This window comes from Saccostrea cucullata, unplaced genomic scaffold (assembly GCF_032062105.1).
Source record: "Saccostrea cucullata isolate Sc308-1 unplaced genomic scaffold, CSIRO_AGI_Scuc_v1 ctg6659, whole genome shotgun sequence".
NCBI classification, from domain to species: Eukaryota; Metazoa; Mollusca; class Bivalvia; order Ostreida; family Ostreidae; genus Saccostrea; species Saccostrea cuccullata.
In genome coordinates, this window is record NW_026918895.1 from 26221 (window position 1) to 47298 (window position 21078).

Consider the following 21078-nt stretch of genomic DNA (forward strand, 5'->3'; position numbering starts at 1 on the left):
TCAGTACTTTGATTTTCCCCTTGTATTCGAGTCAACTTCGGTGTTAATCAACTTTCGGTTCGTTGTAATGGTAAACAAAGCATCTAAAATTGAAATATCCTTCGATCATGCATTCCGGTAATAGCCGTACAGCGATTAATCTTTTAAAAATCATTACAGAATTTCAGTGTAAACGTCCGCCATATTAAATAAAAACGAGCGCTCGCGTCCGTTCAGTAGATAAAATTCATTTCGTTGTTTACTTGCTAAAAATACTCATAGATCACGTGACTAGGTAACTATAAATACACTGGGTCATACGCATTCTTTATCGACTCTCGCTATAACCTCGATTCACGTTAAATCGAGAATCACGAGCATGGAAACGGACCGCCTTGAAGAAGAAATGTTACAGGAAAATATGAACGAAACAGATATGTCTACAGCAGATGCTGTTTCACTATTTAACTCGTCATTAAATAAAGCTCTTGAACGCCAAAAAGCTGAAATACTGGGAGAATTACGAAAAGGCACGGAATCTTCAGCAAGTACTAATGTGAGTACAATTCCAAAAAATGGTTCAAACGTTGATACACAAGCTTGCCAACCTTCAAAATTTGAATTTAAACAAGAAGGAACTAAAATTCAATTTAACTTTAATTCTGACCGCATTGCTGCTTTACAAAAAATTGAACTTTTGTTGAAGTCTGAGAATAAAGAAGATATTGAATCTGTTATTAAATCTGAGATTGCTACTATTAATCAGCGCAATAAGATACTCAAAATAGCAGACCGCCATGGCTGGGATACGGTCCAGGAGTATTTGGACGACCCCTTAGCTGACAACGGTGAGGATGCTACAAAATTGCGTTCAGCGGTCATAAGGGCATCCAGAAAGAGGACTCATTTCAACAAGCCTTACAGCAGAGGAGCTTCTAGAGGAGGATTCAATCCCAGAGCCTTTTTTCGTGGCTTCAGCCAGAACTTTGGACAGAGAACCGACATGTACACTCAAAACACAGCGCAGAACGCCACACAGTACAACGACGGGTTGTGTTTCTATTGCAAGAGGCCAGGGCACATCGCAAAATTCTGTCCATTTAAACCCATTCTCTCAAGAGGAAAACCTAACACCCCAGCAACAGCCACCAGTACCAGTGCAGAATAACGACTTGGAGACAGAACAAGTTGAGTATTTGGGCAAAAATTATGAATTCATGAATAAAGATAAAGTAGTAAAGAACAGATTGAAAAATAATGCAAAATTTTGGGAAAATACATTAAATCCATCAGAGTTAGTTTTAAGTACAGTAAAGTATGGTTATGTTATTCCTTTTATACAAGATCCTACTTCTGTATGTCTTAAGAATAACAAATCAGCCTTTGACAACTCTGAGTTTGTAGAAAAAGCTATAAGAGAATTACTTGACAGCAAGTGTATTTCAGAGGTTTCAGAAAAGCCATATGTTGTCAACCCATTGACAGTATCGGTAAGTGATTCTAGGAAACAAAGACTAGTTTTAGATCTAAGGCATGTGAATGAATATGTCTTAAAACAGAGAATAAAATTTGAGGGCGTTAAGGAAGCGAAGCAATATGCTAAGAAGGGTTATTATATGTTCAAATTTGATTTACGTTCAGAATATCATCATGTTAACATACATTCAGAACATCAAAAATTTCTTGGTTTTTCATGGTATATGGACGGTGCCCACAGATATTTCGTTTTTACAGTTTTACCATTCGGTTTATCTTCGGCCGGGCATATTTTCACAAAAATTGTACGAACATTAGTGAATTATTGGAGAGCTCAGAGTTTTCCGATTATTGTGTATCTAGACGATGGGTGAGCGTGTGATACAAAAGAAAAATGCATACATATGGCAGAATCTGTACATTCTACGCTATTGCAAGCAGGTTTTCTTCCAAATTATGAAAAATCTGTTTTTTCTCCATCTCAGATATTGGACTGGTTAGGTTTTACATGGAATTTAGAATCTGGTGTTATCCAGGTGCCAACAAGTAAGATAGAAAAAATAGTAAGATAAATGCAGTTTTAGTTCTGAAGCGTACGACAGCACGAAATCTTGCATCAATTCTAGGTAAGATCATATCACTTATGCCAGCATTAGGGAATATCTGTCAATTGATGTCGAGAAAAATGTGTATGATGATTTGTCATAGGAAAACTTGGGATGCATTTTTTGAAATTTCTAACGATGTAAAGTCAGAATTAGAATTTTGGTATAAAAATTGTAAGACGTTGCCAAATTTAGTTTTGAATTCTGTACAGAAAACACCAGAACGCATAATATTTTCTGACGCAAGTACATATGCAAGCGCAGGTTTTATAGAGGGAAATATTTTAGATATTGTGCATGATATGTTCACAGAGTTAGAAAGATGTAAGAGTTCCACATGGAGGGAATTAAAATCAGTAGAATTTATACTGGATAGTTTGAAAAAGCAACTAAATGGTAAGTTGGTGAAAATTTATACTGACAATCAGAATGTGGTACATGTATGTCAAGTAGGTAGCATGAACGAAGAGTTGCAAAATCTTGCCATGAATATTTATCAAATATGTATAAATAATTGCATTGTAATTGAGCTGGAATGGATACCGAGAGCTTTAAATATACAAGCAGACTATCTGAGTAGAATTTTTGATTTTGACGACTGGTCAGTTTCAGACTGTATCTTTGAGTTGTATGACAAGAAATGGGGACCGATAACATTCGACAGATTTGCAAATAATAAAAACAAAAAATTAGATAAGTTTAATTCCAGATTTTGGGTTCCAGGAACGTATGGAGTAGATGCCTTTGCATTTGATTGGTCAAATGAAAATAACTGGATTGTGCCTCCTGTACATTTGATTCCCAGAGTATTAAATCATATGTACATTTGTAGAGCAAAGGGTATTTTGATTGCACCAAAATGGAAATCGGCATTATTTTGGCCAATGGTTTGGGATTTTTGTGAACAGAAATTTAACGAATTTGTGAAAGATGTAATAGAATTTAAACATCCAAGCAAGTTTTTCGTGAGCGGTTCTGATAAAGAAAGTGTTTTTGCTCAGTCACCATTCATAAGTAATGTGCTAATATTACGCATTGATTATTCGGATTATACTAAGTAGTTGAAAGAAGCAGATAAGTAGTTAGCAGAGTTTTGTTCCAGCAGTTCCAGTGAATGGTTCCAGTGGTTCCAGAATGTTTAAGAGAATAAGAGATGATGTGTTTGATAATGTGTAAAAAATACAAGAAAATGAATACGTATTTGTCAGGGAGCAGTGCAGCATGAGCAGAAAATTCATTAATTTTACGGTGTTGTGGTGATACTTGTATATTTAGACACATATGTAATTTAAGGCATTTGTAGAAAAAGTGGAGATATATAGTTTAATTAAGGACATTTATTTAAATTAAAAGATTTGCTTTTCTCATTTTAGAAAGGTACTTCTTGGACTGATGTTCATCAATTTGCAGAACTGAATAAAACGTTCGAAGGCAGCAGTCAGCATATTCTGAATATCGTTAAAAGTAGTAAATCTACATCTACAAATAAGAAGTATGAAGTGTATTTTAAAAAGTTCAGAGAATGGTGTATTAAAAATAAGTGTTCTTATCTTCCAGCATCAGTGCCTTCCGTAGCAGTTTATTTAAGTGGTTTTGTTCAACAAAGTGTGTCTTTTTCTGTATTTTGTGCACATCTTTACAGCATCAAGTGGTTTCATGAATTCAATTTAAAGAAAAATCCGTGTGATGATAAATTAATTCATATGATGACAGAAGGAGCAAAGAGAATACTCGGAAAACCAACTACGAAAAAAGAGCCTATAACAGTAGAGCATTTACAGCAGATTGTGAAAAAATTTGGTGCAGATCTTTCAAATTTATTCAATGTCAGGATTTGTGCAATGGTGTTATTGTGTTTTGCGGGTTTTCTGCGGTACAGTGAGCTTGCTAATTAAAGAATGTCAAATCTAAAATTTCACGATACATATATCATTTTGAATATTGAATGTGGAAAGACAGACGTCTACAGAAGAGGCAACAACGTAATTGTTTCAAAGACAGGTTCATCAACGTGTCCAGTGAGATGGCTTTTAAACTATATTGACTTGGCAAGTTTGAGTGTTGATTCTGATGAATACGTTTTTAGATCCGTCAGATACTTTAAATCACTAGGAAAGTACAAGTTAGTTTCACAAAATCGTCCATTGTCGTATACTAGAGCCAGGGAAATTTTTCGAGAAGCATTGTCACAGATTGGCGTGGACAGTAAAGCATTTTGTCTACACAGTTTGAGAAGTGGGGGCGCCACTGCGGCATCTAACAATTGTGTGTCCGACAGGTTGATTAAAGAGCACGGCAGATGGCGCACAGATTTTGCGAAAGACGGATATATCAAGGATAATGTTAAAACACAAACTTCTGTTTCTCTAAATTTGGGAATATAAGAAAACAAACTTATTAATGATTTCAGTGTAAATGTATATGATTAAAATAAATAAATAATCATAAATTTCATAAAACATCTGCCCTTTGTCTCGAGGTTATAGCGAGTAGCACTCCTAAAATGGTCTTTCTTGTTATTACTTAGAATAGAATTAATTTATATTCGGACGAACAAAGTGAGGGAGAATATAAATAAAATTCATTTCGTTGTTTACTTGCTAAAAATACTCATAGATCACGTGACTAGGTAACTATAAATACACTGGGTCATACGCATTCTTTATCGACTCTCGCTATAACCTCGATTCACGTATATTCACGCCAAATAATGAATTTCACGAAAAAGATTTATTGTCTGTCGAAATACTGATTTATGCATGCTTAGTTGACTGAAGAATATGTGTAAATAAATATCATAAATTTGATTGACAATTGATTAAAGGTTATAGCGAGTAGCACTCCTAAAATGGTCTTTCTTGTTATTACTTAGAATAGAATTAATTTATATTCGGACGAACAAAGTGAGGGAGAATATAAACAGGTTTTTCTCGCGAGTGACAGTGTCCACGAGCGATCAATATGCTGAACACACCTTGAGTGTAGCCTTAACATACCCGCGTACGCTTGGACACAAACTCGGACCACATAAAACATAGACAATATGTTACCCATTACCCACACAGACAATGTGTAACAAATTACCAATTCTTCATGGACAAAAACTCTGACCACATAAAACACAGACAATATTCAACCCACTGTTCTCTGACCACATAAAACATAGAAATATGTAACCCATTGTTCATGGACAGAAACTCTAATTACATAAAACATAGACATTGTAAAACACATTACCCATGGACACAAACTCTGACCACATAAAACACAGACAATATGTAACACATTGTTCATGGACATAAAACTCTGACCACAAGAAAGACAGATAATGTGTAACCCATTACCCATGGACACAAACTCTAACCACAAAATACACATACAATGTATAACCATTTGTTCTTGGACAAAAACCATGAGCACATAAAACACAGACAATGTATAACCCATTACAAATGGACACAAACTCTGACTACATAAAATACAAACAGTATGTTACCCATTGTTCATGGACACAAACTCTGAGCACATAAAACACAGACAATGTGTAAACCATTACCAATGGCTAAAAAGTCTGACCACATAAAACACAGACAATGTGTAACCTATTACCCAAGGCAATAAAAAGTCTGAGCACATAAAACAAAGACATTGTGAAACCAATTACCCTTGGACACAAACTCTTACCAAATAAAACGTAGACAATATGTTACCCATTGTTCATGGACACAAACTCTAACAACAAAAACACAGACAATATGTAACCCAACGTCCATTGACAAAACCTATGACCACATAAAACACAAACAATGTGTAACCCATTGTTCATGGACAAAAACTCTGACCACATAAAACACAGACAGTATGTTACCCATTGTTCATGGACACAAACTCTGACCACATAAAACACAGACAATATGTAACCCATTCTTCATGGACAAAAACTCTGACCACATAAAACAAAGACAATATGTTACCCAATGTTCATGGACCCAAACTCTGGCCACATAAAACACAGAGAATGTGTAACCCATTGTTCTTGGACACAAACTCTGACCAAATGGAACACAGACAATATACAACCCATTGTTCATGGACATAAACTCTGACCACATAAAACACAGACAAGGGGTAACCCATTACCCATGGACAAAAAATCTGACCACATAATGTAACCCATTGTTCTTGGACAAAACTCTGACCACATTAAACACAGACAATGTGTAACACATTACCCATGGACACAAACTCTGACCACATAAAACGTAGACAATATGTAACCCGTTGTTTTTGGACAAAACTATGACCACATAAAACACAGACAATATGTAACACATTGTTCATGGACAAAATTTCTGACCACATAAAACATAAACAATGTATAAACCATTACTCACACTCACAAAACTCTGACCACATAAAACACAGACAATGTGTAACCTCATTACCCAAGGACAAAAACTCTCACTACATAAACCACAGACAATACGTTACCCATTGTTCATGGACACAACTCTGACCATATAAAACACAAACTATGCATAACCCATTACCCATGGCTAAAAAGTCTGAGCACATAAAACATAGACAATATGTAACCCATTGTTCATGGACACAAACACTGACCAAATAAAACAGAGACAATATGTTACCCATTGTTCATGGACACAAACTCTGACCAAATAAATCATAGACAATATGTTACCCATTGTTCATGGACACAAACTCTGACCAGATAAAACATAGACAATATGTTACCCATTGTTCATGGACACAAACACTGACCAAATAAAACTTAGACAATATGTTACCAATTGTTCATGGACACAAACTCTGACCAAATAAAACATAGACAATATGTTACCCATTGTTCATGGACACAAACACTGACCAAATAAAACAAAGACAATATGTTACCCATTGTTCATGGACACAAACTCTGACCAAATAAAACATAGACAATATGTTACCGGCCATTGTTCATGGACACAAACTCTGACCAAATAAAACATAGACAATATGTTACCCATTGTTCATGGACACAAACACTGACCAAATAAAACAAAGACAATATGTTACCCATTGTTCATGGACACAAACTCTGACCAAATAAAACATAGACAATATGTTACCGGCCATTGTTCATGGACACAAACTCTGACCAAATAAAACATAGACAATATGTTACCCATTGTTCATGGACACAAACTCTGACAAAATAAAACATAGACAATATGTTACCCATTGTTCATGGAAAAAACTCTGATCACATAAAACATAGACAATATGTAACGCGTTGTTCTTGGACACAATCCCTGATCTCATAAAATACAGACAATGTGTAACCCATTACCCATGGACACAAACTCTGACTACATAAAATACAAACAGTATGTTACCCATTGTTCATGGACACAAACTCTGATGTCATAAAACACAATGTGTAACAAATTGCCCATGGACACAAACTCTGACCACATCAAACCCAGACAATGTGTTACCCATTACCCAATCTCTGACCACATAAAACATAGAAATATGTAACCCATTGTTCATGGACAGAAATTCTAATTACATAAAACACAGACAATGTGTAACCCATTACCCATGGACACAAACTCTGACCACATAAAACGTAGACAATATGTAACCCGTTGTTCTTGGACAAAACTCTGACCACATAAAACACAGACAATATATAACGCATTGTTCATGGACAAAAACTCTGACCACAAGAAAGACAGATAATGTGTAACCCATTACCCATGGACACAAACCCCAACCACAAAATACACATACAATGTATAACCATTTGTTCTTGGACAAAACCATGAGCACATAAAACACAGACAATGTATAAGCCATTACAAATGGACACAAACTCTGACTACTCTGACTACATAAAATACAAACAGAATGTTACCCATTGTTCATGGACACGAACTCTGATGTCATAAAACACAATGTGTAACAAATTGCCAATGGACACAAACTCTCACCACATAAAACACAGACAATGTGTTACCCATTACCCAAGGCTATAAAAAGTCAATGTGAAACTAATTACCCTTGGACACAAACTCTTACCAAATAAAACGTAGAAAATATGTTACCAATTATTCATGGACACAAACTCTAACAACATAAAACACAGACAATATGTAACCCAATGTCCATTGACAAAACCTATGACCACATAAAACATAGACAATATGTTACCCATTGTTCATGGACACAAACTCTGACCACATAAAACACAGACAATATGTAACCCATTCTTCATGGACAAAAACTCTGACCACATAAAACATAGACAATATGTTACCCAATGTTCATGGAGAAAAACTCTGACCACATAAAACACAGAGAATGTGTAGCCCATTGTTCTTGGACACAAACTCTGACCAAATGGAACACAGACAATATACAACCCATTGTTCATGGACATAAACTCTGACCACATAAAACACAGACAATGTGAAACCCATTACAAATGGACACAAACTCTGACCACATAAAACATAGAGAATATGTAACCCATTGTTCTTGGACAAAACTCTGACCACATAAAACACAAACAATGTGTAACCCATTACGCGTGGACACAAACTGTGACAACATAAAACATAGACAATATGTAACCCATTGTTCTTGGACAAAACTCTGACCACATAAAACACAAAAAATGTGTAACCCATTACCCATAGCTAAAAAGTCTGAGCACATAAAACAAAAACAATGTGTAACCCATTACATTTGGACACCAACCCTGACCACATAAAACACAGACAATATGTAATCCATTGTTCTTGGACAAAACTCTGACCACATAAAACACAAACAATGTGTAACCCATTACGCGTGGACACAAACTGTGACCACATAAAACATAGGCAATATGTTACCCATTGTTCCTGGACAAAAACTTTTACCACATAAAACACAAACAATATGTAACCCATTCTTCATGGACAAAAACTCTGACCACATAAAACATAGGCAATATGTTACCCATTGTTCATGGACACAAACTCTGACCACATAAAACAAAGACAGTATGTTACCCATTGTTCATGGACACAAACTCTGACCACATAAAACACAGATGACATGTAACCCATTCTTCATGGACAAAAACTCTGACCACATAAAACACAAACAATGTGTAACCCATTACCCATGGACACAAACTCTGACCACATAAAACACAGACAATTTGTAACTCATTGTTTATTGAGAAAAACTCTGACCACATGAAACATAGACAATGTATAACCCATTACTCATGGACACAAACTCTGACCACATAAAATACAGACAGTATATAAGCCATTGTTCATGGACAAAAACTCCGACCACATAAAACATTAGACAATATGTTACCCATTGTTTATGGACACAAACTCTGACCACATAAAACATAGACAATGTATAACCCATTACCCATGGACACAAACTCTGACCACATAAAACACAGACAATATGTAACCCATTGTTCATGGACATAAACTCTGATCTCAAAAAACCCAGACAATGTGTACCCCATTACCCTTTGACAAAAACTCTGACCACATAAAACACAGACAATATGTAACGCATTGTTCTTGGACACAAACTCTGACTACATAAAATATAGACAATGTATAAGCCATTACCCATGGAAAGAAACTCTAACCACATAAAACATAGATAATGTGTTACTAAATGTTCATGGACATAAACTCTGACCACATAAAACATAGACAATATGTTACCCATTGTTCTTGGACAAAATCCCTGACCACATAAAACACAAATAATGTATAATCCATTACATATGGACACAAACTCTGACCACATAAAACACAGACAATATGTAACGCATTGTTCTTGGACACAAACTCTGACTACATAAAATATTGACAATGTGTAACCCATTACCCATGGACACAAACTCTGACCACATAAAAAACAGACAATATGTAACCCATTGGTCTTGGACACAAACTCTGACCACATAAAACACAGACAATGTGTAACCCATTACCCATGGACACAAACTCTGACCACATGAAACACAGACAATATGTTACCAATTGTTCATGGACATAAGACAATGTGTAACCCATTACCCTTGGACAAAAACTCTGACCACATAAAACACAGACAATATATAACGCATTGTTCTTGGACACAAACTCTGACTACATAAAATATAGACAATGTATAAGCCATTACCCATGGACACAAACTCTGACCACATAAAACATAGACAATATGTTACCCATTGTTCTTGGACACAAACCCTGACCACATAAAACACAAACAATGTATAACCCATTACATATGGAAACAAACTCTGACCACATAAAACACAAACAATGTGTAACCCATTACGCGTGGACACAAACTGTGACCACATAAAACATAGGCAATATGTTACCCATTGTTCCTGGACAAAAACTTTTACCACATAAAACACAAACAATATGTAACCCATTCTTCATGGACAAAAACTCTGACCACATAAAACATAGGCAATATGTTACCCATTGTTCATGGACACAAACTCTGACCACATAAAACAAAGACAGTATGTTACCCATTGTTCATGGACACAAACTCTGACCACATAAAACACAGATGACATGTAACCCATTCTTCATGGACAAAAACTCTGACCACATAAAACACAAACAATGTGTAACCCATTACCCATGGACACAAACTCTGACCACATAAAACACAGACAATTTGTAACTCATTGTTTATTGAGAAAAACTCTGACCACATGAAACATAGACAATGTATAACCCATTACTCATGGACACAAACTCTGACCACATAAAACACAGATAGTATATTGCCCATTGTTCATGGACAAAAATGACCACATAAAACATTAGACAATATGTTACCCATTGTTTATGGACACAAACTCTGACCACATAAAACATAGACAATGTATAACCCAACATTACTTGAATATATGACACATAAAACACACATAAAACACAGACAATATGTAACCCATTGTTCATGGACATAAACTCTGACCACATAAAACATAGACAATGTATATGGACCCATTACCCATTGACACAAACTCTGACCACATAAAACACAGACAATATGTAACCCATTGTTCATGGACATAAACTCTGACTACAAAAAACCCAGACAATGTGTACCCCATTACCCTTTGACAAAAACTCTGACCACATAAAACACAGACAATATGTAACGCATTGTTCTTGGACACAAACTCTGACTACATAAAATATAGACAATGTATAAGCCATTACCCATGGAAAGAAACTCTAACCACATAAAACATAGATAATGTGTTACTAAATGTTCATGGACATAAACTCTGACCACATAAAACATAGACAATATGTTACCCATTGTTCTTGGACAAAATCCCTGACCACATAAAACACAAATAATGTATAATCCATTACATATGGACACAAACTCTGACCACATAAAACACAGACAATATGTAACGCATTGTTCTTGGACACAAACTCTGACTACATAAAATATTGACAATGTGTAACCCATTACCCATGGACACAAACTCTGACCACATAAAAAACAGACAATATGTAACCCATTGGTCTTGGACACAAACTCTGACCACATAAAACACAGACAATATGTAACCCATTACCCATGGACACAAACTCTGACCACATGAAACACAGACAATATGTTACCAATTGTTCATGGACATAAGACAATGTGTAACCCATTACCCTTGGACAAAAACTCTGACCACATAAAACACAGACAATATATAACGCATTGTTCTTGGACACAAACTCTGACTACATAAAATATAGACAATGTATAAGCCATTACCCATGGACACAAACTCTGACCACATAAAACATAGACAATATGTTACCCATTGTTCTTGGACACAAACCCTGACCACATAAAACACAAACAATGTATAACCCATTACATATGGAAACAAACTCTGACCACATAAAACACAGACGATGTGTAACCCATTGTTCTTGGACACAAACTTTGACCAGATAAAACATAAACAATGTATAATCCATTACTCATGGACACAAACTCTGACTACATAAAAAACAGACTATATGTTACCCATTGTTCATGGACACAAACTCAGACCACATAAAACACAGACAGTATGTTACCCATTGTTCATGGACACAAACTCTGACCACATAAAACATAGACAATATGTTACCCATTGTTCTTGGACAAAAACCCTGACCACATAAAACACAAACAATGCATAACCCATTGTTCTTGGACACAAACCCTGACCAAATAAAACACAAATAATGTATAATCCATTACATATGGACACAAACTCTGACCACATAAAACACAGACAATGTGTAACGCACTGTTCATGGACACAAACTCTGACCACATAAAACACAGACAATGTGTAACCCATTACCCATGGACACAAACTCTGACCACATGAAACACAGACAATATGTTATCAATTGTTCATGGACATAAACTCTGATCTCAAAAAACCCAGACAATGTGTAACCCATTACCCTTGGACAAAACCTCTGACCACATAAAACACAGACAATATATAACGCATTGTTCTTGGACACAAACTCTGACTACATAAAACATACACAATGTTTAACCCATCACCAATGGACACAAACTCTGACCACATAAAACATACACAATGTATAACCCATCACCAATGGACATAAACTCTGACCACATAAAAAACAGACAATGTGTAACCCATTTCCCTTGGACAAAAACTCTGACCATATAAAACACAATGTATAAGCCATTGTTCTTGGACACAAACTCTGACCACATAAAACACAAACAATGTATAACCCATTGTTCTTGGACACAAACTGTGACCACATAAAACACAAACAATGTATAACCCATTGTTCTTGGACACAAACCCTGACCACATAAAAAACAAACAATGTATAACCCATTACATATGGACACAAACTGTGACCACATAAAACACAGACAATATGTAACCCATTGTTCATGGACACAAACTCTGACCACATAAAACATAGACAATATCTAACCCATCGTTCTTGGACAAAACTCTGACCACATAAAACACAAAAAATGTGTAACCCATTACCCATAGCTAAAACGTCTGAGCACATAAAACAAAAACAATGTGTAACCCATTACATTTGGACACCAACCCTGACCACATAAAACACAGACAATATGTAATCCATTGTTCTTGGACAAAACTCTGACCACATAAAACACAAACAATGTGTAACCCATTACGCGTGGACACAAACTGTGACCACATAAAACATAGGCAATATGTTACCCATTGTTCCTGGACAAAAACTTTTACCACATAAAACACAAACAATATGTAACCCATTCTTCATGGACAAAAACTCTGACCACATAAAACATAGGCAATATGTTACCCATTGTTCATGGACACAAACTCTGACCACATAAAACAAAGACAGTATGTTACCCATTGTTCATGGACACAAACTCTGACCACATAAAACACAGATGACATGTAACCCATTCTTCATGGACAAAAACTCTGACCACATAAAACACAAACCATGTGTAACCCATTACCCATGGACACAAACTCTGACCACATAAAACACAGACAATATGTAACTCATTGTTTATTGAGAAAAACTCTGACCACATGAAACATAGACAATGTATAACCCATTACTCATGGACACAAACTCTGACCACGTAAAATACAGACAGTATATTAGCCATTGTTCATGGACAAAAACTCTGACCACATAATGTAACCAATTACTCTTAGACAAATCTCTGACCACATAAAACACAGACAATGTGTAACCCATTACCCATGGACACAAACTCTGACCACATAAAACACAGACAATATGTAACCCATTGTTCATGGACAAACTCTGATCTCAAAAAACCCAGACAATGTGTACCCCATTACCCTTTGACAAAAACTCTGACCACATAAAACACAGACAATATGTAGCGCATTGTTCTTGGACACAAACTCTGACTACATAAAATATAGACAATGTATAAGCCATTACCCATGGAAAGAAACTCTAACCACATAAAACATAGATAATGTGTTACTAAATGTTCATGGACATAAACTCTGACAACATAAAACATAGACAATATGTTACCCATTGTTCTTGGACAAAATCCCTGACCACATAAAACACAAATAATGTATAATCCATTACATATGGACACAAACTCTGACCACATAAAACACAGACAATATGTAACGCATTGTTCTTGGACACAAACTCTGACTACATAAAATATTGACAATGTGTAACCCATTACCCATGGACACAAACTCTGACCACATAAAAAACAGACAATATGTAACCCATTGGTCTTGGACACAAACTCTGACCACATAAAACACAGACAATGTGTAACCCATTACCCATGGACACAAACTCTGACCACATGAAACACAGACAATATGTTACCAATTGTTCATGGACATAAGACAATGTGTAACCCATTACCCTTGGACAAAAACTCTGACCACATAAAACATAGACAATATATAATGCATTGTTCTTGGACACAAACTCTGACTACATAAAATATAGACAATGTATAAGCCATTACCCATGGACACAAACTCTGACCACATAAAACATAGACAATATGTTACCCATTGTTCTTGGACACAAACCCTGACCACATAAAACACAAACAATGTATAACCCATTACATATGGAAACAAACTCTGACCACATAAAACACAGACGATGTATAACCCATTGTTCTTGGACACAAACATTGACCAGATAAAACATAAACAATGTATAATCCATTACTCATGGACACAAACTCTGACTACATAAAAAACAGACTGTATGTTACCCATTGTTCATGGACACAAACTCAGACCACATAAAACACAGACAGTATGTTACCCATTGTTCATGGACACAAACTCTGACCACATAAAACATAGACAATATGTTACCCATTGTTCTTGGACAAAACCCTGACCACATAAAACACAAACAATGCATAACCCATTGTTCTTGGACACAAACCCTGACCAAATAAAACACAAATAATGTATAACCCATTACATATGGACACAAACTCTGACCACATAAAACACAGACAATGTGTAACGCATTGTTCATGGACACAAACTCTGACCACATAAAACACAGACAATGTGTAACCCATTACCCATGGACACAAACTCATAAAACACAGACAATATGTTACCAATTGTTCATGGACATAAACTCTGATCTCAAAAAACCCAGACAATGTGTAACCCATTACCCTTGGACAAAAACTCTGACCACATAAAACACAGACAATATATAACGCATTGTTCTTGGACACAAACTCTGACTACATAAAACATACACAATGTTTAATCCATCACCAATGGACACAAACTCTGACCACATAAAAAACAGACAATATCTGAAACACAAACTCTGACTACATAAAACATAGACAATATGTAACCTATTGTTTATGGACATAAACTCTGACCACATAAAACACAGACAATGTGTAACCCATTTCCCTTGGACAAAAACTTTGACCAGATAAAACATAGATAATGTGTTACCAATTGTTCATGGACACAAACTCTGACCACATAAAACATAGAGAATATGTTACCCATTGTTCTTGGACACAAACCCTGACCACATAAAAAACAAACAATGTATAACCCATTACATATGGACACAAACTGTGACCACATAAAACACAGACAATATGTAACCCATTGTTCATGGACACAAACTCTGACCACATAAAACACAGACAATATGTTACCCATTGTTCTTGGACACAGACTCTGACTACATAAAACATAGACAATTTATAAGTCATTTTTCATGGACAAAACTCTGACTACATAAAACATAGACACTGTGTAACCCATTGATCATGGACACAAAATCTGACCACATATACATAGACAATATGTAACCCATTGTTCTTGGACACAAACTCTGACCACACAAAACACAGATAATGTGTAACCCATTACCCATGGACACAAACTCTGACCACATAATACATAGACAATATGTAACCCATTGTTCATGGACAAAAAATCTGACCACATAAAACACAGACAATATGTTACCAATTGTTCATGGACACAAACTCTAACCACATCAAACCTAGACAATATGTAACCCATTGTTCATGGACAAAAACTCCTATCTCAAAAAACCCAGACAATGTGTAAGCCATTACCCTTGGACAAAAACTCTGACCACATAAAACACAGACAATATGTAACGCATTGTTCTTGGACACAAACTCTGACTACATAAAATATAGACAATGTATAAGCCATTACCCATGGACAGAAACTCTGACCACATAAAACATAGATAATGTGTTACTAATTGTTCATGGACACAAACTCTGACCACATAAAACATAGACAATATGTTACCCATTGTTCTTGGACACAAACCCTGACCACATAAAACACGAACAATGTATAACCCATTACATATGGAAACAAACTCTGACCACATAAAACACAGACGATGTGTAAACCATTGTTCTTGGACACAAACCCTGACCACATAAAACACAATGTATAACCCATTACATATGGACACATACTCTGACCACATAAAACACAAACAATGTATAACCTATTGTTCTTGGACACAAACTTTGACCAGATAAAACACAAACAATGTACGAGGGCCGTTCAAAAATTACGCGGACTGTGCTGTTATTTACTCTTACAGATGTCATATAGTTATAAAATTTCACAGAAATATGTATCGTAAAGATTCCAATAAATTTTGGGCAAAAATTCTGTATTTAAAAACATTCTACTAAAATTATCGGTATGATAATATCGTTGATGAAGAGGTACGGCGCACGACAAAAAAATTGAAGCAAAAGCATGCGAATTCAAAAATTTAACTCATTGATTTTCTAAAATTCGCGATATTTTTCAACAATTTTCTCAAATGTACCTTTAAATTGTTCTATTATTATGTATTTAGATTTCGGACGTAATATTTGAAGTACTAATAGAAATATAGTGATTTTTCTCTAATGCGATTCCCGTGAAAACGACTGTGAAAATGACGTCTCCTGAATTGACGGCGCACCACACTTTTGTTAAAATATGTGTAATGCTCGAGATATCGGCAGCATAGATCCAAAATATGCATAATAAAACATGTAGTAAACTAGGCTGCTCGTGACATTCGCCCACAAATATCAAATTGAAATTTTAGACAGTTAGACCTCTGTAAAAAGGCTATACGGGAGGACGGGAAGAATATTATAGACGAAAAGTTAACTTTATCCGGACTGTAAAGAACGTGATTGAGAGTCACCAATATCACATTATATCTCATAAGTAGTTTTTGGTTTTAAATAAAAAAAAAAGAATATTCTTTACTTGTTTAATAGATTTTAAGCTTTACAAGAAATGGTGTTTTGATGTTGAATAGATAAGGTAACTCAAACTATACATGTACGCAAGGGAAAAAGGTTGAGAAAATGAAAGCTAAATCACATATTTTTTATAATGCTTGAGACGTCGAAGATTTTGCTGCGCCGTGACTTAATGGTATGTCCTGAAAATTACTCAAAATTAATACCAATTTACAACATTTCAATGTGAAATTTTGAAGACCATATAAGTAAAGATTCTTTTACATTATTTGTGAAATTTTGCCCGATTATGTCGTCAAATATTTCTTCTCTGCAACAAGTCCGCGTAATTTTTGAACGGCCCTCGTATAACCCATTACTCATGGACACAAACTCTGACTACATAAAACATAGACAATATGTTACCCATTGTTCTTGGACACAAACCCTGACCACATAAAACACAATGTATAACCCATTACTCATGGACACAAACTCTGACTACATAAAACACCGAGAGTATGTTACCCATTGTTCATGGACACAAACTCTGACCAGACAAAACACAAACAATGTATAACCTATTGTTCTTGGACAAAAACTTTGACCAGATAAAACATAGATAATGTGTTACCATTTGTTCATGGACACAAACTCTGACCACATAAAACATAGACAATATGTTACCCATTGTTCTTGGACACAAACCCTGACCACATAAAACACAAACAATGTATAACCCATTGTTCTTGGACACAAACTCTGACCACATAAAACACAAACAATGTATAACCTATTGTTCTTGGACACAAACTCTGACCACATAAAACACAAACAATGTATAACCTATTGTTCTTGGACACAAACTCTGACCACATAAAACACAAACAATGTATAACCCATTGTTCTTGGACACAAACTCTGACCACATAAAACACAAACAATGTATAACCCATTGTTCTTGGACACAAACTCTGACCACATAAAACACAAACAATGTATAACCTATTGTTCTTGGACACAAAGTTTGACCAGATAAAACATAGACAATGTATAACCAATTACTCATGGACACAAACTCTGACCACATAAAGTTTGTGACAATATGTTTGTGACACAGACAATATGTTACCCATTGTTCATGGACACAAACCCTGACCACATAAAACACAAACAATGTATAACCCATTACTTATGGACACAAACTCTGACCACATAAAACACAAACAATGTACGAGGGTTGTCCGTAAAGTTCGAGGACAAGCTCAAATTTAAAGAAAGATGGTGTCATTGATATTTATTATTTACATATTTACAATCCTTTACTAAATATCAGTTACAAAATGTAAAATAATATTCAATTTCAAATTAATAATTATAATAATGGCTTCATTATCAGACTTGGGATGGTGACCCGGAGCACCGCAAAATTTTAATTAAAAAGTTAAATATCACTTTATAAATTTCATTTTTATTTTGTAAAATTCTGTGGATATTCGGATTGCTTTTACATTACGAGGTTGACAAAAGTTATAACTACAAACCTGCAAAATTTGAATGTTCAGAGTTCAGAAGTGGCTGAGAAATCTAGGTTAGAATGTATTAAGACAAGATCGGCTTTGTTCGAAAAAGGGACGTTTTCGGAATAGGCGGAGCAGTGAGCAGTGATAAAATTCTGCGTAGACATCGGAAAAACACCAACAGAGACCCCTAAATGCTGTAAACAGTCAGGAAAATATGGTATAGAAAGCAGTTCATAAGTATTTAGTTGAAAATAAAATTTTCAGACGGAAGGAACAGATTACAGGATGACATGCGTGAAGGAAAACCATCATTCCGAGACTGCGGTGCTGTAAAAAGTTAATTTCGTAATGTGACTTTGTCGTATTTCCTTACATATTGTCGTTTTACGCGGATAGAGGTAGGATGATTGCAAGTAATGACACGGGCATTGTTAAATATTATTTTTATATTAAATTTTACATATGAAACCTAAACATTTTGTGCACATTTTTATGACTGGATAAAGCGACATAAGAAATGTATTGAGTTAAAAGTGACTATGTTGAAAAAAGTTACATGTACTCGTATTAAGCTTTTGATGTCAGTAACGTCAAGGATTTTCGTTTTAGTGCTCCGGATGAGTGTGTGTCTTTTTTGTATCTGATAAAAATATGACTATTTGTGCTTTGTTTTTGTTGAAAACTTGCATATTAATAAAATGAAACATGAATTTAGTAAAAATAATAGTTTCATATATTTTATCAAGGTTTATCAGCAATTATCAATGTTGTCCACGAACTTTACGGACAACCCTCGTATAACCCATTGTTCTTGGACACAAACTTTGACCAGATAAAACATAGACAATGTATAACCCATTGTTCATGGACACAAACCCTGACCACATAAAACACAGACAATGTGTAACCCATTCTTCATGGACAAAAACTCTGACTACATAAAACGTAGAAAATATGTTACCCATTGTTCTTGCACACAAACTCTGACTACATAAAACCTACACAATGTATAACCCATCACCAATGGACACAAACTCGGACTACATAAAACACAGACAATATGTAACCGTTTGTTTATGGACACAAACTCTGACCACATAAAACACAGACAATATGTAACCGTTTGTTTACGGACACAAACTCTTACCACATAAAACACAGACAATGTGTAACCCATTGTTCTTGGAATCAAACTCTGACTACATAAAACACAGACAATATGTAACCCATTGTTCATGGACACAAACTCTGACCACATAAAACACAGACGATGTGTAACCCATTCTTCATGGACAAAAACTCTGACCACATAAAACATGAACAATATGTTATACATCGTCCATTGATACAACATCTGACCACATATAACACAGATAATGTGTTACCTATTGTTCTTGGACACAAACTCTGTCCACATAAAACACAGAAAATGTTAATTTCATTACACATGGACACAAACTCTGACCACATAAAACACAGACAATATGTAACCCATTGTTCATGGACACAAATTCTGATCTCATAAAACAAAGACAATGTATAATCCATTACAAATAGACACAAACTCTGACCACATAAAACATAGACATTGTGCAACCCATTATTCTTTACTTTTACACAAACTCAGACCACATAAAACACAGACAGTATGTTACCCCATTGTTCATGGACACAAACTCTGACCACATAAAACACAGAGAGTATGTAACCCATTGTTTATGGACACAAACGTTACAATTTACGCAAGGACACAAACTCTGACTACATAAAACATAGACAATGTGTAACCCATTACCCTTGGACACAAACTCTGACCAAATAAAACACAGACAATGTGTAACCCATTACCCATGGACACAAACTCTGACCACATATGTTACCCATTGTTCATGGACACAAACTCTGACCACATAAAACATGAACAATATGTAACGTATCATTCATTGACACAAACTCTGACCACATATAACACAGATAATGTGTTACCAATTGTTCATCAACACAAACTCTGACCACATAAAAAACAAAAAATGTATATTTCATTACACATGGACACAAACTCTGACCACATAAAACAGAGACAATATGTAACCCATTGTTCATGGAAATAA

General features: G+C 35.3%; 1 protein-coding gene across 3 annotated transcripts; it reads left to right on the forward strand.

The window, feature by feature from the left end:
- The first annotated feature begins 222 nt into the window (after positions 1-222).
- Positions 223-4894, forward strand: LOC134274689 (uncharacterized). Of its 3 annotated transcripts, none has more exons than XR_009993681.1 (2): positions 223-2018; positions 3434-4894. XR_009993681.1 is itself a non-coding variant. In XM_062756953.1 (2 exons), exon 1 carries the CDS (start codon positions 359-361, stop codon positions 1145-1147), a length of 789 nt encoding a protein of 262 aa, XP_062612937.1. In that variant the 5' UTR covers positions 223-358; the 3' UTR covers positions 1148-1171; positions 3438-4894. The 3 variants fall into 3 exon arrangements, 2 of the variants coding, with proteins under 2 accessions (XP_062612937.1, XP_062612933.1); XM_062756953.1 differs by having other exon boundaries at positions 223-1171; positions 3438-4894; XM_062756949.1 differs by having other exon boundaries at positions 223-1166.
- Positions 4895-21078: the final 16184 nt, after the last annotated feature.